Source organism: Myxocyprinus asiaticus, chromosome 17, assembly GCF_019703515.2.
Source record: "Myxocyprinus asiaticus isolate MX2 ecotype Aquarium Trade chromosome 17, UBuf_Myxa_2, whole genome shotgun sequence".
Classification (NCBI taxonomy): domain Eukaryota; kingdom Metazoa; phylum Chordata; class Actinopteri; order Cypriniformes; family Catostomidae; genus Myxocyprinus; species Myxocyprinus asiaticus.
Genome location: NC_059360.1, coordinates 26,362,226 through 26,380,692, shown reverse-complemented (window position 1 = coordinate 26,380,692; position 18,467 = coordinate 26,362,226). Strand labels below are relative to the sequence as shown.

Genomic DNA, 18,467 nt, shown 5'->3' with positions numbered 1-18,467 from the left:
TGATGTCTTGAGATGTTGCTTCAACATATCCACATAATTTTCCTTCCTCATGATGCCATCTATTTTGTGAAGTGCACCAGTCCCTCCTGCAGCAAAGCACACCCACAACATGATGCTGCCGCCCCCATGCTTCACAGTTGGGAAGGTGTTCTTTGGCTTGCAAGCCTCACCCTTTTTCCTCCAAACATAACGATGGCCATTATGGCCAAAAAGTTCCATTTTTGTTTCATCACACCAGAGGAAATTTCTCCAAAATGTAAGATCTTTGTCACCATGTGCACTTGCAAACTGTAGTCTGGCTTTTTTATGGCAGTTTTGGAGCATTGGCTTCTTCCTTGCTGAGCAGCCTTTCAGGTTTTGTCAATATAGGACTCGTTTTACCGTGGATATAGATACTTGTCTACCTGTTTCCTTCAGCATCTTCATAAGGTCCTTTTCTGTTGTTCTGGGATTGCTTTGTACTTTTCACACCAAACTTTGTTAATCTCTAGGAGACTGAATGTGTCTCCTTCCTGAGCGGGATGATGGCTGCATGATCCTTTGGTGTTGATACTTGCATACTATTGTTTGTACAGATAAACGTGATACCTTCTGGTGTTTGGAAATTGCTCCCAAGGATGAACCAGACTTGTGGAGGTCCACAATATTTTTTCCAAGGTCTTTGCTAATTTCTTTTGCTTTTCCCATGATGTCAAGGAAAGAGGCACTGAGTTTGAAGGTAGGCCTTAAAGTACATCCACAGGTACACCTCCAATTCAGTACACCTCCTATCAGAAGCTAATTGGCTAATTGTCTAAAGTCTTGACATCATTTTCTGGAATTTTTCAAGCTGCTTAAAGGCACAGATTAGTGTATGTAAACATCTGACCCACTGGAATTGTGATATAGTCAAATAAATGTGAAACAATCTGTCTGTAAACAATTGTTGGAAAAATTACTGGTGTCATACACAAAGTAGATGTCTTAAATGACTTAACTATAAAAACTATAGTTTGCTAATATTAAATATGTGGAGTGGTTAAAAATGAGTTTTAATGACTTCAAACAAAGTGTATGTAAACGTCTGACTTCAACTATATGTTTACTATGGTGTTCAGTGCATTTTACACTGGCAGTACTCTTGAAATACATTGATTGTTTTCAGTTTCCATTTGTAATGTAATTAAATATATGTTAAATACCATGCACATGTTTATATTTAAAATAAGTGTCGTATGCTAAGTTTAGTAAGTTGTCATTTAGCTGATGCTTTTTCACAAGTGCTATACTCAATACAGGGACAGTCCCAGATGCCTAGTTCACGGCAAGAAACACTTCTTATTGTGTTTGAAATGCAACTTTTTTTTAGTATGCCTCACCAATCTGAACAAGTACAGCTACATAAATTAATATATAAATATAGTGGCATACAGGAATATGGAGTACCTAAGGTTGTCTTTTTTTTTTTCTTTTTTTTTCTAATTTCTAATTTCTAATGTTTTTTATCCTAGTCCACTGTACATATATGCATATGTTTGTGAGGGTAGAGTTATTGAAACCTTTCATATTTTACCACCAAAAATGGAAATCGCCCATATTTGTCAGACCAGTATCTGCCAGCAGGTGGCAGCAGAGAAAGCAAACTGGTCTATGCACAGTTCAATCACAGATCGTAGTTCAATCACAGATCTTCTGTGATTGAACTCACCTGTGTCTCATTCCCTGGAATGTCACAGTCTGGCCTGTTTTTCTTGTCTGAGTGTTTTCCTGTGTTGGGTTTTGTCTCTCTCTCTCCATTTTGTGTTTTGCAGGTGACACAGGGAGAACGCCAGCTCTGTTACCTGGACAATAGCTCGTTCTCCAATTAACACTAATCGGCGGCACCTGCTCCCTATCAACCCTTCCATTCTTAAGCTCCCCTCACGTTGAGTTCTTTGTCGAATCGTTTGTAATGTTGGTAATGTTTGTGTGTATTCCCAGTCGGTCGCCTCCAGCCTTGCTTCTGTTTGTTTTCTGGTTTGTTTGTTTTTTGAGAGATTTTGTTTGTACTTTGGTTTATTTTATATTAAAGCCTTTGAAATTGCCTCTTGCATTTGGGTCCTGTCTTGCTCTCATACACTTGTGACATGGGATCTATTTAAGCCGTAAACAATATCTTACTGGGACACAAGCTTGTATTTCCCTGTGAGTTTGATGGGACATTTTCTTGAATCTACTCTGTGACTGCTTGATTATTCTCAGTGTTGTTTTGTTACCTATTTGTTAGGAGTGAGTACCTTAGTTGACTAATTGCAAAGAGTTCTTTATATTTCTTCTCACCCCTCGTGGTGTATTTTATTTCAATAAAGTGTTTGAGTTACTTAACTTGTCCAGCGATTGTGCTTCTTCTTGGATCCTGACAGCAAGCTCGAGGCAGCAATGACATGACAAGGACCATACCTGAACCCTTTACAGTCAGGAACAGCAGCTGAATACATGGCAGCAACAGTTAAACCAGATGGGTGCTGCTATTCAACAGCTAACAAAGACCCTACAAGAAATTCAGGAAAAGCTCCAAGCACCATCTGACCCGTCCCTGTACCTGTCCTTGTAGCGCCACAAGTCTCGTCTCCCAGGTCTTCCTTTGTCTCTTTGCCAGACTCTCAACACTATGATGGCTCTCCTAAATTATGTTGAGGCTTTCTTACTCAGTGCTCTGTGATCTTCGAGACATGCCCTAACCAGTTCTGGGCAGGCTTTGTCATGGGCAACAGCGCTCTGGGAACAGCAGTCCTCCAGCTGCAATGATGCAAAGTCCTTCTCTTCTGCTCCGTTAAGTGTTCAACCATCCCATCAGTGGGAGGGAGGCCTCCCGACATCTCATGGCTTTGAAGAAGGGGACAAGACTTGTCTCTGAGTTTGCAGTTGAGTTTCGAACATTGGCAGCAAACAGTAAGTGGAATGAGGAAGCCATGTTCTCAGCATTTTACAACAGACTTGCAGAGGCAATTAAAGATGAACTGACTAGCCATGATTAGGGAAATTTTCTTGAATATCTCATTTCATGCCGCCATCAGCATTGACCAACGCCTTCCTGAAAGGAAACGGGAGGGAAGATAATACTTTCTGGTTCCTCGTCGATTCTTCCGACTGCCTCTGAATCTTGCGCCATGCCTAACATCCAGTCTTCATCTCTGTCTGTCAGAGGATCCTGTGCAAGTGGATCGATCTAGACTCTTACCCTGCTGAGAGGGAATGATGCCAAAGAGAGGGAAGGTGCTTGTATTGTGGTGTAACTAGACATTTTCATGATCACTGCCCTGGACTCCAGGGAAAATTCCATGCTCACTTGGAGTTTGTGGCAACCTAGTGAGGTGGTTGTAAAGGCCATGATATCCTGGGAAGGTGCAGGCCTACAGAGGGGTCTGCTTTCAGCCCTAATAGACTCTGGAGTGGAGGAGAACCTCCTGGACATTGCCCTGGCCAGACAGCTGCTCGTTCCTCCAGAGGTGAGTCCCAAACCCATGAACATTCAGGCCTTAGATGGCAGACCACTAGGAGTAGATTTTGTTACTAAACCTGTCCACTTGAAAATCAATAACCATCAAGAGACAATTCAGTTTTCCTTAGTGAATTCTCCTAAAGACCCTCTAGTGCTAGAATTCCCTTGGCTCTGTACCCATAATCCTCAATTTAATTGGACTTCTGGCCAACTACTAAGTTGGGTTCCTGACTGCGAAACCTCCAGCCACCTAAGTTTTGCTTCCTTCTACTTGTTCTAAGACTGTCTCCACTTGAGTCCAGAGAGAAACAGTGCCTCCCTGAGGTGGATCTCAGCAAAATTCCCAAGGCCTATTACGATCTATGCAAGGTCTTTAGCAAGAGCAAAGCCACTGCGTTACCCCCTCACAGGCCATATGACTGTGGCATAAAACTACTGCCTGGAATTTTACCTCCTCAAAGTAATTGTTATCATCTCTTCCTGTAACAGCAGCTATGGAGGAGTACATTGGTGAGGCACTAAAAAATGGCTTGATTCCAGCCTCTAAGTCCCCAGTGTCAGCTAGTTTTTTTCTTTGTGGCTAAGAAGGATGGAGGCCTTTGGCCTTGTATTGACTGCAGAGCTCTCAACAAGGTCACTGTTAAGAATAAATATCCCTTACCATTGATGGCCTCAGCATTTTAACTGCTTAGGGGTGCGACTATTTTCACAAAGCTTGATTTACGCAATGCTTGCCATCTAGTGCGTATCATTGAAGGATATGACTGGAAAACAGCGTTTAGCACCCCTATTGGCCACTATGAATACTCTGTGATTCCCTGGAGATTGTCTAACTGTCCAGCTGTTTTTCAGGCCTTTGTTAATGATGCCCTGAGGGACTAGATCAATAGGTTGATGTTCATGTACCTGGATGATATGCTCATCTTCTCCAAATCCCTGGAAGATCACCATAAGCACGTCAGTCAAACTCTCCAACGCCTGCTTGAGAACCAATTATATGTGAAGGCTGAAAAGTATGAGTTTCATGTGTCCAGTACCTAATTTTAGACTTTGCCATCTTGCCTAAAGGGATTTCCATGGATCTAGCAAAGGTGCAAGCAGTGGTAGACTGGCCAACCCCCACAACCCTCAAACAGGTTCAGAGATTTGTAGGTTTTGCTAACTTTTACAGGAGATTTATCCGTGACTTTAGTTCTGTTACAGCCCCAATCACCACTTTGACTCAAGGTGCACCGGCCAGCCTGAAGTGGACTCTTGAAGTCTTAAGATCTCGTTTTACCTCTGCACCCATCTTGCTGCACCCAGACCTTCTGCATAGATTTGATTTTGTACTCTCGTACCGTCCAGGGTTAAAGAACACAAAAGTGGATGCCTTTTCTCACCAGTAAGACTGCTCTGGTACTGACCCAGACCCAAAAAATATCATCCCTCCTATTTGCATTGTAGGACAGGTTAAGCTGGATCTGGAGGAGACAGTCCAAAGAGCTCAGCTAGCTGATCCTGATCCCGGCGGATGTCCAGCAGGGCGGTTCTATGTTCCCACAGCAGTGCGTTCTGAGGTTTTGCAATGGGGACATGGTGCACCTGCAGTGGGACACCCTGGTGTAGCCAGGACAGTGGAATTTATAAGCAGACGCTTCTGGTGGCCTCAGATGAGAGGTTTACGTACATGCTTGTACGACATGTGCAAATCAAAAGTCTAGCAATAAAGCACCCGCTGGATCTCTACTACACTTGTCTATTCTTCATTGCCCTTGGTCCCATATATCCATGGATTTTATTCCGGGTCTGCCCCAATCCTCAGGTTATACTATGATTTTAGTAGTTGTGGACCGATTTTTCTAAGGCTTCTCATTTCATTCCCCTCCCAGGATTGCCTTTGTCTAAGTAGACTGCAACTATTGTACTAAAAGCTCATCTACAGGGATGTCTTAGTTTCAGGTGCAGTTTGGATACGAGCCACCTTTTTCCCTAGCCAACAGGCAGAAACCGCAGTTCCCTCAGCACACGCAGTGGTGGCCAAGTGCAGGGGAGCATGGAGAAAAGCCCGGGCTGCTCTCAATCGAACCACCAAACAAACACAGATCTAGGCTAATCGGAGGAGGCCCACACCTAGGTTCAGATCTGGCCAACGGGTATAGCTGTCATCCCGGAACCTTCCTCTCCGCACAGACTCTACTTTTATTGCATTATTTCCATACAATGAAAGTTAATGGTGACTGATAATGTCAGTCTTTAACATCCTGCTTAAAATCTCCTTTTCTGTTCAATGGAAGAAAGTCATTCATGTTTGGAACTACTTGAGGGTGAGTAAATGATAGAATTTTCATTTTTGGGTGAACTGTCACTTTAATGATATTAAAGCATACGTGGTTCACCAGTCACATATGAAATCATAGAAATCCTGCCAGTGCTGTTTATCAAATATATATGCAGCAGGTTGATTAATCTTTTGAAGCAGGTGAAAGAAAACTTTTGATAGGCATGATTTTACTGATGGCTGGAGAATTTGCAAGCAGACAGAATTATACTGAGCAGAGGAAGGTGTGAGTTTTTTGCTTTAAGGGCAGTCTATAAAAACAAACTATGGCTACTCAATAGAGCACTCTATGGTAATGATTTTGGTTTTTAAAAAATACTTGTAACTGAAGTGCTGAAATGCAGGCACATGAGTGGTCCTTTATTTGAAATATAATGGATGCTGTTAATGTATGTATGATTTTGCACCTCACTTAGTGGTGATTTAAAAGGAGTTCACCCAAAAAATTAGAAATCTCTCATCATTTACTCACGCATATGCCGTCTCAAACTCTTATGGCTTTCTTTCTTCTGCAGAACACAAATTAAGATATTGTGATCTGTGCATGTGTCAAGCGCAAGGAAGCGTAATCATGATCACACCAAGAAAACTGCAGATGGAAAGATTTATAGTGAAGAAGTTACATTTTGGTCTGTTCTCACCCAAAACTGATCGTATCACTTCAGAAGACATGGATTAAACCACTCAAGTTAGAACATGGATTACCTTTATGCTGACTTTATCTTCTTTTTTGTGCTTGAAAGTGTTGGACCCATTGACTTGCATTGAATGGATATAAACACATCATATCAAAATATATTAGTTTGTGTTCTTCAGAAGAAAGTCATACTAGTTTATGATGTCATAAGGGTGAGTAAATTAGAGAATACAATTTTTGGGTGAACTGTTCCTTTAAGTTTTTAAAATGTATAAATGAAGAAAAATAAAATATCCAAACTGAACTAACTAAAATTCTAAACTAAAACTGGACTGCATAATATACTTCTTTCATAAATTAGCTAGTTTTTTACTAAGCAATCCAACAGAGCTGAAATCTAGGAGTGGCTAGGAAAAGAACAGGAAAATATTGCCTGATTTTAATGAGCAAATACTTGTTAAACATCAATGCCATGTACAGTAAAGGTAAATTTGGAAATCATACTATAAAGGGCCATTCACACTGAACTCATTTTTGTGGCACGTTTTGTTGTTTTTTTCAGGTGTCTCAAAACATGTTTTAAAAGTTGAAGTTCTTTTAAATTGACATGGGATCTACTAACCATGGTGGCCCTGCATGAGATGCTGAAAACACAGCGAGATGCAGCTCAATGGTCAAAGACATCCATCTAATGCATATTTACATAGAAAAACAATTGAAAAACAGTGCAGCATATTAAGCAACCAAACCAAAGAAATTTTTGCAACATACAGAGTTCAGCAACAATTTAAAGCTAGTACTGGTGCACATCCATTTCTGATTTCTGTAACACTGTGACATGCGTTTGTCTAGAGCATCTAATGTACGTCTTTCCTTAAATACAGATTTGTTTACGTATGACCTATTTTCTATTTTTTAAATTCTGTCATACTTCAGTCCTTTCCAAACATAACTTACCCACTCACTCTGACTACATATCTACACATTAAAGACTCTTGAAAATGTTACTGTGGAATACAAAATATAGGTAAACATGCTATCTCTGAATACCACCATTACCACAAATGTCTCAGTGGCTGTTCTTTTTCAGGGCAGTTTGAGCAATGCCGAAGCAGTATGACCAACCCATCCATTTCCATTTCAGATTTAGATGACCCCATCGTGACAGTCCATCAGAGTATAGGAGAGGCAAAGGAGCAGTTCTATTATGAAAGGACAGTGTTCCTGCGGTGTGCTGCCAATTCAAACCCCCCGGTGCGGTACAGCTGGAGACGGGGAAGGGAATTCCTGTCCCAAGGTTCTGACAAGGGTGTGGAGATTTACGAGCCTTTCTTCACACAAGTAAGGAACACACAGGAGTTTTATCAAAATATGGTCCCGTCGTGCATGTAACTACACCAAGAATGTTTGCAATATTCATAAAACGTAAGGGGTGGTCACTATGGCCAAAGTCTAATATCAAGGTAGAAGTAATTTTATATCACAGTAAGGATATTATAAACATGGTATAAATGGTACAGCAAAATCAATTGACAAATTACTGCCATCGTGCATTGTACACTGCCATACCGCCCAGCTCTTGTACAAAGAATCATATTAATTTGTTGGCAAAGGGAGTAAAAAAAACTAAACATTGTGTGTATCAATGCTGACATCGGTTCTACAGTACATATAACACCTGATAACTTGAAAATGAATGTATGGCTTGCTTGAAAACTTTATATGAACTTCATTGCTCTTGCATGAAAGTTGTCATAGCGATCAAGAGAGACAAAAAGCATGCAGCAGTTTGACATCAGGAGTGTTATCAGGTCCAGAAGGAAGCACACCAGATGTGACAGTTTTGCAAAAAAACTGCTTTAAAAACACAGCTTTGCCACATCAAATAAGGCACAGCGAATAGGCCCAGAGTGGTTCCATCATAGTAATTAGTCATAAGACAAAGGGTATTTCAGGACCTAGTTCCTTCTTTTTATTCCCCACAGAGAATCAATCACGCAAAATTAGCCTGTGCACTTAAAGGAGATTTTGCACGTTATTTTGAACAGCCCTTTTTAATTTTTCACCCCCTACTGAATATGAAAGTAATGCACTGCAGCTTTCTGTCTGTGTGTCAGGTTAGCTAGAAGATCAACAACATAAATAATCTCAGCAGGTTCTGGCACTAAAGGTACCAAAAATCAAACAGTGCCACTATTCATAACCGATGAATTTGTAACAGATTATAAATCCTTATCCTTCTAGACCTGGTATGAAGATATTACCAACATAAGTTACTTATTCTTTTACTTTGGGATGAGATAGACCAAAGTAAGCCACAGAAGAGGCTCACCTTCAGTTGCAATAATACTTTATTGTAAAATGAGAACTCTCAAGACTTTCAGAGAATGTAAGATTGCTCTATATACTGTAGGGATTTCAGCCCAAAATTAGCAATTTACACTACAGTATGTAGATATTCGAATATCACACCCGTATGTGCTATGTATTAAGTTTCAAAACCATGGACATTGGAGTTGGTCCTCTTTGCTGCAATAACAATTTGGATTTCCTCAAGATTTGCTGCCATTCAGACTTCAAGATAGTCAATTAGGTCAGGCAATGATGTTGGGCAATGTGGCCTGGCTCGCAGCCTGAGTTCCAATTCATGCCAAGCTGTTGTTTCAATTCATCATTTTGACCATTTAGTGTATTTCAAGTAGATGACTTGCAAAAGACTTTCATAGAGCTCATCAAAGTCATATTGAAGAAAGTGGATATGGCTTAAATGTGTGTTGTTGTTATTGTTTTTAACGTTCTGAATGGTTTGTTGGAAATGGTCAAAAGATTTTTATATACTGTATGTATGTGGAAGCTTAGGTTCTGCTTTATACTGATAGCAAACCACTTTAATCCTTGTTTGTTTGTTTTCAGAGTGACTAATTTTCCCAGACTTTTCAGCATGTCCTGTCATACAAAATTCTATCTTTATACACAAAAACACAAAAGTTGGGGCACTTTATACCAGTGGTTCTTAAATAGTGGTGCACAACATTGGAAAATTTACATTTCTAAAAACAGAACAAATATTTTATTTAAATTGTCATTTTTATAATTTCTGTTCTTCAATGTTTAATTTCTCATTTCTGATCTATTTACAATATTAATATGTCTTTCATGTGTCCAAGACTGTAATGCATAGCTCACATTCAAGTGAGAAGCAATAAAATAATGTTCTGAAGCTTATGTGACTGCACTGATCAGAGTCTGTGCACCACAATTTTTGTCTGCGCATAAAAAAAGAGAGGGTACCGACAAAAAAGTGAAATATTGTTGTTTTCTAAAAGTCTGTGAACCATATCTAGCTTGATATCCTAAAGGTAAGCTCTCAGTTTTAAACATGATATCGATAATGTCACCATTCTGACAGAGAAGCTGCACGCCCTCCCCAAATCCCAAAATATATGTAGCAACAGTGCCTGCCCACTTTTTCAGACGTCTTGGCTCCGGAAGTGTTTTTTTTTTTTCATTCATTTTCTCCATAGGGATTTAAAAAAAATCTTCATAAAAGAGTTCTAATCCATGAACCACAAGGTGATTCACAACATTACAAACTTTACAAAGATTTGAAGCAAAAACATTTTTGAAAATCTGACAAAAAGACAAAAGTTCAAGACTGTGTACTTAATATTCCGGGTTCAATACAAGTTAAGCTCAGTCGACAGCATTTGTGGCATAATATTGATTACCACAAAACTTTATTTTCACTTGCCCCTCCTTTTTCTTAAACATACAATGGAAGTGAATGAGGCCAATTTTTGAAAGTTAAAATACTCACTGTTTTAAAAGTAAAGCCACAAGACATATATATATATATATGCGTGTTAACGGGATTTTAGTGTGATAAAATCTCTTACCTTTTCTGTGTAAAGTTCTAGCCACTTTTACAACTTTGTTGCCATGACGACATACCACTATAAACCCTAAAACGACTGTAAAAATGACGATTTAAAAAACTTTACAGCTCAAATAATACATGAGTTTTAACAGATGAATTAATGTAAGTGCTTTTATAAAATTATAAGCTTCACATTTCTGCCTTTAAAATTGGCCCCATTCACTTCCATTGTAAGTGCCTCACTGTAACCTTGATTTTTACTTTTTTTTTTTTTAAGAAAGGAGGGACGAGTCATTTTATTTTTTGGTAATTAACATTATGCCACAAATGCCTTATTCCTTCAATGTTTTTAATGAGGGGAATCCCATGACACATCGCGAATGACGTAATCTAATTAAAAGCGATGGGAAAACTACTGATTTTTAGTTAATGATTGTGAGTATTTAAACAATATATTTTAAGTTTATTGCAAAATATTCTGATATATGAACATACTGTATATAAGTAGTTTGAGAGTGCAGGGAGACCAATTTGTTCATCACGATTCGCTGACTGTGATTTTTTTTTTGCCACTTTCAGGTGTTTTTGTTCCCTTTTTTCCATTTTTATTCCCTACAGGAATATTACTATTGTTAAAAATATGCCATTATGTGTATGTTACTCAGACATGGCTCAGTGCTTAAAAAATATGAGAACTTTTGTGACTAGTTGGTTCTTGGATGGTCAGATTTGATTACAGGTGCTACTTGACCTGAAAAGTCTGAGAACCACAACTTTATGCAGTTCCTTGGTCTTGGGTTGCAGGGGGAGACCAAGATCCTCAAGTTAAAAAACCTGCGTCCTCAGGACTATGCTAACTACACATGCACTGCCTCTGTCCGCAATGTCTGTGGCATCCCTGACAAGAGTGTGCTATTCCGGCTCACCAACAAAACAGGTGAGACTGATATGAAAGCCTAGTCTTCAGTATTGTCTGTTATTTTAGTCTCTTTTGGCTATATCTGAGCCATCCGACAAGTTAGATAGTATATGGATCCAGCTCAACAGCAAAAACTCTCAAATGTAAGTGCCCTGAGGCTCATGTCACCACAAGTACTGCGTGGTCTGATAATCAACGAGCTATGGGTGCTGCATGTGTTATTGAGAATGTTTTGCCTGTTACATTTAGAAGCCTTCTAGTGCTTTGCTCTTCCTTGCTATGTTGATGGCTGGAGAAAAGGCCTCAGGCTGATGTTTTCACCAACTGGTCTCGCAGTTAATTCGGTCCATGGCAAAACCATATTCTTAAGGAAATGGCCCCACGGCTCCTTGTGCTCCTTATCTGTCTCAGTGGGCTTCACATGCTACATACTACAGTGAAGACCTGACCTTTACGGTATCCATTAGAGAATGAAGAGACTCTGCAGACCTTTGCCTCTGGCCATCTCTGTTTCTCTGTCTTCTTCTCCCACTCCCCCTCTCTCTCATTTTTTGCGCTATCCTTTTCTCTCACTTTTTTTTCTCTCTCAGCACATTTCTGGAAATACATTGGCTGATGATGATAATCAAGGGAAAATCCTGACTAACTGCTTTGCCAACTTGAAGGCCCTTATATCACAGCATGACTGTACTCTTATGGGAGCAGGAGTTAAGGGAAAGGCCTTGATTGTATGAGCCACATGTCGGCAGATTGGATGTGGTCACCTAGTGCATTATGAGTTCAAGTAAAGTATCCTCATCTGGAGGATAAGATGAGAAAATGTTTGCCCCTTTTCTTAGTGTAAATGCACTAGTGTAATGATTCACCTTAGCTGTCACCAGGAGGTGATGGAACACAGAGAAATAAACAAGTTTATAGAGCCTTGCTAAAATCACTGTTATCATTTGTTATAAACGTACATGCATATATACTGTTTTCATTTTCTTTCAAATCTACTAGCTATTACTCATTGACTGTGTAGTGTTAAGTATATGATGGTGTGCAGAAAATACTTACAAATCTAAAAATATTGATGTGCCAAACATGACTATGAATTTCTTTCTTGTGTGGATCACAAAAGGAGATGAACCTGAGTCACCATTCACTTTCATTGCATCTTTTTTGTCCATACAATGAAAGGCTAACTGTATATTGTGTTACATTATTTTGTGGAAACCCATGTAATTTGCTCTGATTAATTACCCTATCAGGTCGAAAAGAAAAAATAGGGTCTTCTTTAAAAAAAAAGTCTGAATTTTCACATAAAAACTCTAGATCAGGTGTCAGCAACCTTTTTGACATGGAGTGCCATTTCAATGGCTTTGCCAAAATTTGAGTCCATTTGTGAAAATGTTTCTATTTTGCATTTTTCTAATTTAATCATTATTTTTCATTGCAAATGATATTATCAGCATAACAGTTTGAGTTAAAAATTTGTGTAAAACCTGATGATTATGATATAATCATGATCCTGCGTGTGAATTTTCACAGAGCATCTTTTAAAAGTTCTTTAATGAAAGAAAACCTGTCCTTTTGTACAAAATGAGTTAACACAGTTAATGTCACAAATTTGCTTACTGATCTCGAAATTGTGTGGAATCTTAAATATTTCTTATATTATGTCATGCATTTTTCAAAATCACGCAGAGGGGTAATCACTAGCACAAAAGCAACAGCGAGAGAGGAGCAGGCTATTTGATTTATATGGTGTTTTTCGCAACTGACCTGCATTCTAATCTACATCTTGATGTAATCCTTCCTCATGATCACGCAGCGTGTTTTCATCAGCTGAATGAGAGGCTAAACAGTATTAAAGTGTGACGAGCTCACATGCGCATCACAAGCTGATCAACTATTTAGCACTTTCCGGTGAATTGCACCTGCAAAATTCTAAAACTATTTTTTACAGGTTTAATTTATATTTCGAATAGACTCAGTGTGACCATGGTTTAAGGACAGTGTGCCTGTATGCTGGGTTGGAAATCTCAAGGATTAATAGTGGTGTTTTCCTTATTAAATGACATGTTGTTCTGAAAGCAAAAAGAAACAAATGAAACACGGAATGTAGGCTGTCATCCACGTAGTCTGACTGAAGCAAAGCGGGCGCGTTTACTCGTGTGATTAACCGAAAGTGAAGCGCTGCCAGCTCGTGATGCGTGAATGGCTTGCATGCACTTCACGAGTCTGTTGGTATACTGCAGTCTCGTCACATTTTAACTTTTTGTTTAGCCTCCCATTCAGCTCATGAAAACACGCTGCGTGATCATGAGGAAGGATTACATGAAGATGTAGATAGGTATTGGTGCGGAATTTAAATAAATAAAATAGTCTTCTCCTCTCTCGCCATTGCTGGCGTGCCAGTGATTACCCCTCCATGTGCCAATGCTGGCACGCATGCCATAGATTGCCAACCCCTGCTCAAGATTAACCCTATTTTTTTCTCTCCCAGCTTCCCCAACTATTAAGCTGCTTGTGGAAGACCCCATTGTGGCAAACCCTGGGCAGACAGTAACCCTGGTCTGCATTATCTCTGGAGGGGAGCCCAAACCAACCCTGACTTGGGTACGGAACACTGAAGAGCTTCCAAAGAAGATTGTGCTCAATAGTGGAACACTTACTATACCTGCAATCAGCACTGAGGAAGCAGGTGTTTACAGCTGCGTAGCTAGTAACAACGTGGGCAATCCTGCAAAGAAGTCCACCAACATTGTCGTCAGAGGTGAGAACAGAGAAGCTGTGCTATGTTGGTCATGTTTAGTGGGATGATTCTAATGAAACCTTTCAAGATGTCCTGTGGTCATATTTAACCTAAAATTAAAACAATCAAATATACAGTATAAACACTCACTGACCACTATATTAGGTACATCTGTTCATCAACTTATTCATGTGATTATCTAATCAGCCAATCATGTGGCAGCAGTGTAATGTATAAAGTCATGCAGGGGTCAGGAGCAAAAGTAAAATTAGTAAATTTCTACAATGGCATCAGTAACTGAAAACTATTGACTTTGAATGATGCTGCATCCACACCACTTGGTGTCAGTGTAAGTCCAAGATGACACAAACACAAAAGTTACTGAGTGCACCTTTAAGAATTGGGCATAAAATGTGCGTATCTGCCATGAAAACAATGTCATAATGTAAAAAATCTTAATGTCGATAAAAAAAGCTTCATTGTTTATATGCCAGATAGAATTACTTGTTTGTTTCTTTTGATTTTGGAGTAAAATGAGACCAGGACATTTTCTAGACAGGTTTCGTGAGAGTTGCTGTCAATTTCAAGGATCATAAGTAATGGAAACATTTGTTTCAATGTTTGAGTGCCAAAAAAAGTTTTGCAATCTTCACAAGTTGCTGTTGGCATTTTCCAAAGTGCCCATTATGATTTATCAGTGCATAATGAATTACTGAATGTTTATAATGCATGGAAGCAGAATGAATACTTGTGGGTAATAAATATCTCAACAATATATGCATGAATGCAGTGTACAATTAAGAATAATGACTGTGACTTGATGAGTGAACATGTCTGCTGTGCAGAAAAGCATCATCAATTGTTTTTCAACGCTATTGTCAAAGGACAAAGATGTTTAAACGGTTAAAACTGTATTAAAAAAAATAAAAATAAAAACACTACATGGCCAGATTTGTGTGGGCATCCCTTCTATCAGCTACAACCATTACTAGCAAGTGCATAAACAAAAGGAGGGCTACTCAATTTTGAAACCTCAGGGGCTGCAAAGCTCGATCCCTGTAGCCTCAAGGGCCACACTCAAACATCTAGTGGAAAGCCTTCCCATATGGAGGACCAACTCCTCATTGAGTTTTGAAATGAAATGTTCAACAAGTTTAGGTCTGGTTTTTGGGTGTCCACTTACTTCTGGCCATGTAGTGTTTTAGTAAACTTAGTTAAAGGATGAAAGCTTCATCCTTGTTCAAACATGGTATAAATAGGTTTCTTTCTAGCTACTGTCATTACCTAGTATAATGAAATTCCATGACATGCACATATTACACCAAGCCAAAAGAACAGAGTGAAATGGAGAAAAGGATTTGCTTTTTTTTTTGTTTGTTTTTTGCATCTCTGTATGGGGGAGGGAGGGGGTGCTTTGTGAAGAATATTTACTATCCCCAGTTCAAGCAGCTGTTGTAGCTTACTTCACAGTTACTCCTTCTCAAGTCTGATCCCCAGTGTGCACAAAAAGCTGTTTGCACATCTGTAGGTCCAGGTTTCAGCGTGAATCCCTTTCTGTCTGTCACCTCACCGGGTCTGGGGAACACAGTAAGATAACAGCTGGGTTTCTCTGTGAGGCTGGAGGGTAAGAGGAGAGTCAGATGTCTTGCCAGTAAGGATCATCTTAGTGAGGTAGACAGCAGAGGGGAAGAGGATCATACAAAGAAAGAGCAATCTGCCATGTTTAATTCTCCAAGCTCACCTCACAACAGAGAGCAATTTAGTTTGTGGTCAGTTTCACCCTAGTTTTAATGTCCTATTTATGGTTTATTTGTCCAGGTGATTTGTGTGTGGAAGAGGATAATCGGTTCTGATGTAATAGAAGATTTCAGAGACCATGTGATCTGTATTAATGCTCATAATTTCCATAATATCCAATCATCATAATATTTCAGTTTGCAGAGTGTTTTGCATGTTCTCACCCTAAAGTCATTCCAAACCTGTATGATTTTATTTTTTAAGTGGAACATCAAAGGAGAATTTTTGTCTTTATAGAGCTCTTTTTCATACAACAGCAGTTTATAGCAACCACATAGAGCTCAAATAAGGACATAAACTTAAAACCCCATAAAAGTAGTCCATACTACTTTATCATTGAAAAACAACACAAAGCTATCAAATGAATTACAGTAAGATTTATGTATTTATTTTTCTGGTCCTTTTTGGAGCTTGACTGACATGGTCAATATAAGCTGTTGTTATATGGAAAAGAGATGCTAGAATATTCCTCAATTTCTTATTTTATGTTCAACAAATGTTTTTTTAAAAGCATAACAACATTAGGGTGAGTAAATAATGACAGAATTTGTATTTTTGGGTACACTTTTCCTTTAAAGAACCATTTGTGCATCAGTGTTTCTGTTTCCTTGCCTGCATTACGTTTATGTTGTTTTAAACTGAGATATTAGAACAAATCAAAAACATCATATATGTTGTAATTAATTTCTCTGAAAGTGCCAAGTATAAACAAAAACTGTAAGGTAGGGGAGACCCCAGGGTTGGTTGGCTACAGGGGTTGGTTGGCACCAGAGTTAATTTCTGGTAATTTTGTAATTATTTTCGCAAAAGTGCTACATCTAAATGTTCACCTTCTTGACGTACACTGATTGATTCTGCTGATCTGAATGTTTAAATGTTTTATTGTGAAGACAGTTTTTCATCTATTTATGTCAAAACAAAAATTAAACTGTCATGTGTATATATATATATATATATATATATATGTTATTTAATAGTGATTGGAATCAGCTATATTTTGATATAAGATTTTAAAGCCTGTGATATATGCTAGCTGGCTAACATCATTTGTCAAAAGAGTGTGAGTGGGGTTGGTGGGCACATTGATTTTGGGTCATTTGGCTGGTTAGTTAGTATTAATAATAATACGTATTATTTTCATTATTAATATTAGGCCTATTACACATACACACGGTTCAAGCTAAGCCAATGATACAATTTGTTCCTTTCATTTATGTGATTGAAAATATTTTACATTTATATAAAACAAGTTTAAGTAAATATTTATATATGTATACAAGTTTATATGAGTAAAACTTTTTCATATTAATTCCAAATTGTAAATTTGTATATATTAATAATAATCATATTGATAAAATCACATCAGTGGTATAAAATAATAATAACGTTTTTCTGTTTGTTGCTTCTCTCTTAAAAGTATTAACAGAAGTCAATAAATATTTGGTGACATTGAATATGTTTGGTTTTTACCTAAGAAATTACGCAATCTACTTGGGGTTTCTTAACTTTTGTTCCACCAGAGATATTCAATAAAGTATGAAAAATGTGCCAACCAACCTCAGTCTCTCCTACTTGAAAACAACAGTAAACTAAAGCACTTCAGGGGTTCTTAGGAACAGTGTGTTCTGCTGAGAAATATTGTGGATATGTGTGAAATTTCTTTTTATTACACAGCTCTTTGGAATACTTTGGAATACAGATTGCAATTGGTCAAACTTGGCATTCTGCATTCAAATATTATTGTGTAATGACACTTTAATTGACCATTGTCCCAGACAACCGATTTCTTACAATGTGGTGCTCGTTTCATGTCCCTCATATCAATCTGAGGTATCTTTTTTTCTCACATAATTAAATAATGTAAAATAAATGTATATATTTAAATTTAAATGAGGTGTCTTTCTTCTCACATAATTAAATAATGTAAAATAAATGTATATATTTAAATCTTAAAATGTAATAATAATGTACAGTCATATTGTTATGTATCACAAAATAAACCCCCAACAAGAAGCTCCCTGAGGGGGTTTATTTTGCGATAATAAAAGGATGACTTTCCAATACATTATCCTTTAAATATCTTAGAAATGCCACATTAGAGGGCAGTTAAACATTGCTAAACATTAGACACTTTTTGCATTTAAATCAACAGTTATTCATTGGAACATTAAAACACCATTATTTCATCCTTCATTTTCCTTATAAGATTTTATTTACTCAAACATACTGATCATCTAATGGCTCTTTTTTTTTTTTTTTTTGGTCCTGGTTGCTTTTCCATAATCACAATGCAGACAGAGACTCCAGAGCCACTAAAGAGCAATTTTTTTTTTTGTACATGCAATTATTTTGTCTGATTGCCTTTCTTGTTTTGTAAACCTAACTATACAAAGCCTTTCTAAAACTTTAAGGGCATTTTCAATTAATTAATTAATTGACTCAAACTATTGACTCAGACAACAAAATGTACTTCCCACAATACCATTTCCCTTACTTGCTTTGGTGCTTTGCTTGCCTTCAACTTAATAGCTCACTTGTGGCCAAAACCGTATTTTTCTTTGTTGGCCATTTAGGTTCTTATAAGCTTTTCATGTGGATGGAAACAACACTATTGAGCCAAAAAAAAAAAAAAAAAAAAAGCAATTATAGGCCCATTCTCTAGCTCGATAGATAGAGGACAGTTTCATAATATAAGATTTTCAGAGGGGATGTTGCAACTT

The 18,467-nt window shown here is 38.1% G+C and overlaps 1 protein-coding gene across 1 annotated transcript in view; it reads left to right on the top strand.

Annotated features, from left to right (window-relative positions):
- Positions 1-18,467, top strand: part of LOC127454821 (MAM domain-containing glycosylphosphatidylinositol anchor protein 2-like) — a 205,662-nt gene that overhangs the window by 81,063 nt on the left and 106,132 nt on the right. The window contains exons 4-6 of the mRNA XM_051722271.1: positions 7,562-7,758; positions 11,099-11,231; positions 13,702-13,971. Of these exons, the coding sequence (XP_051578231.1) occupies positions 7,562-7,758; positions 11,099-11,231; positions 13,702-13,971 (600 nt within the window). The remainder of the gene's footprint in view (positions 1-7,561; positions 7,759-11,098; positions 11,232-13,701; positions 13,972-18,467) is intronic.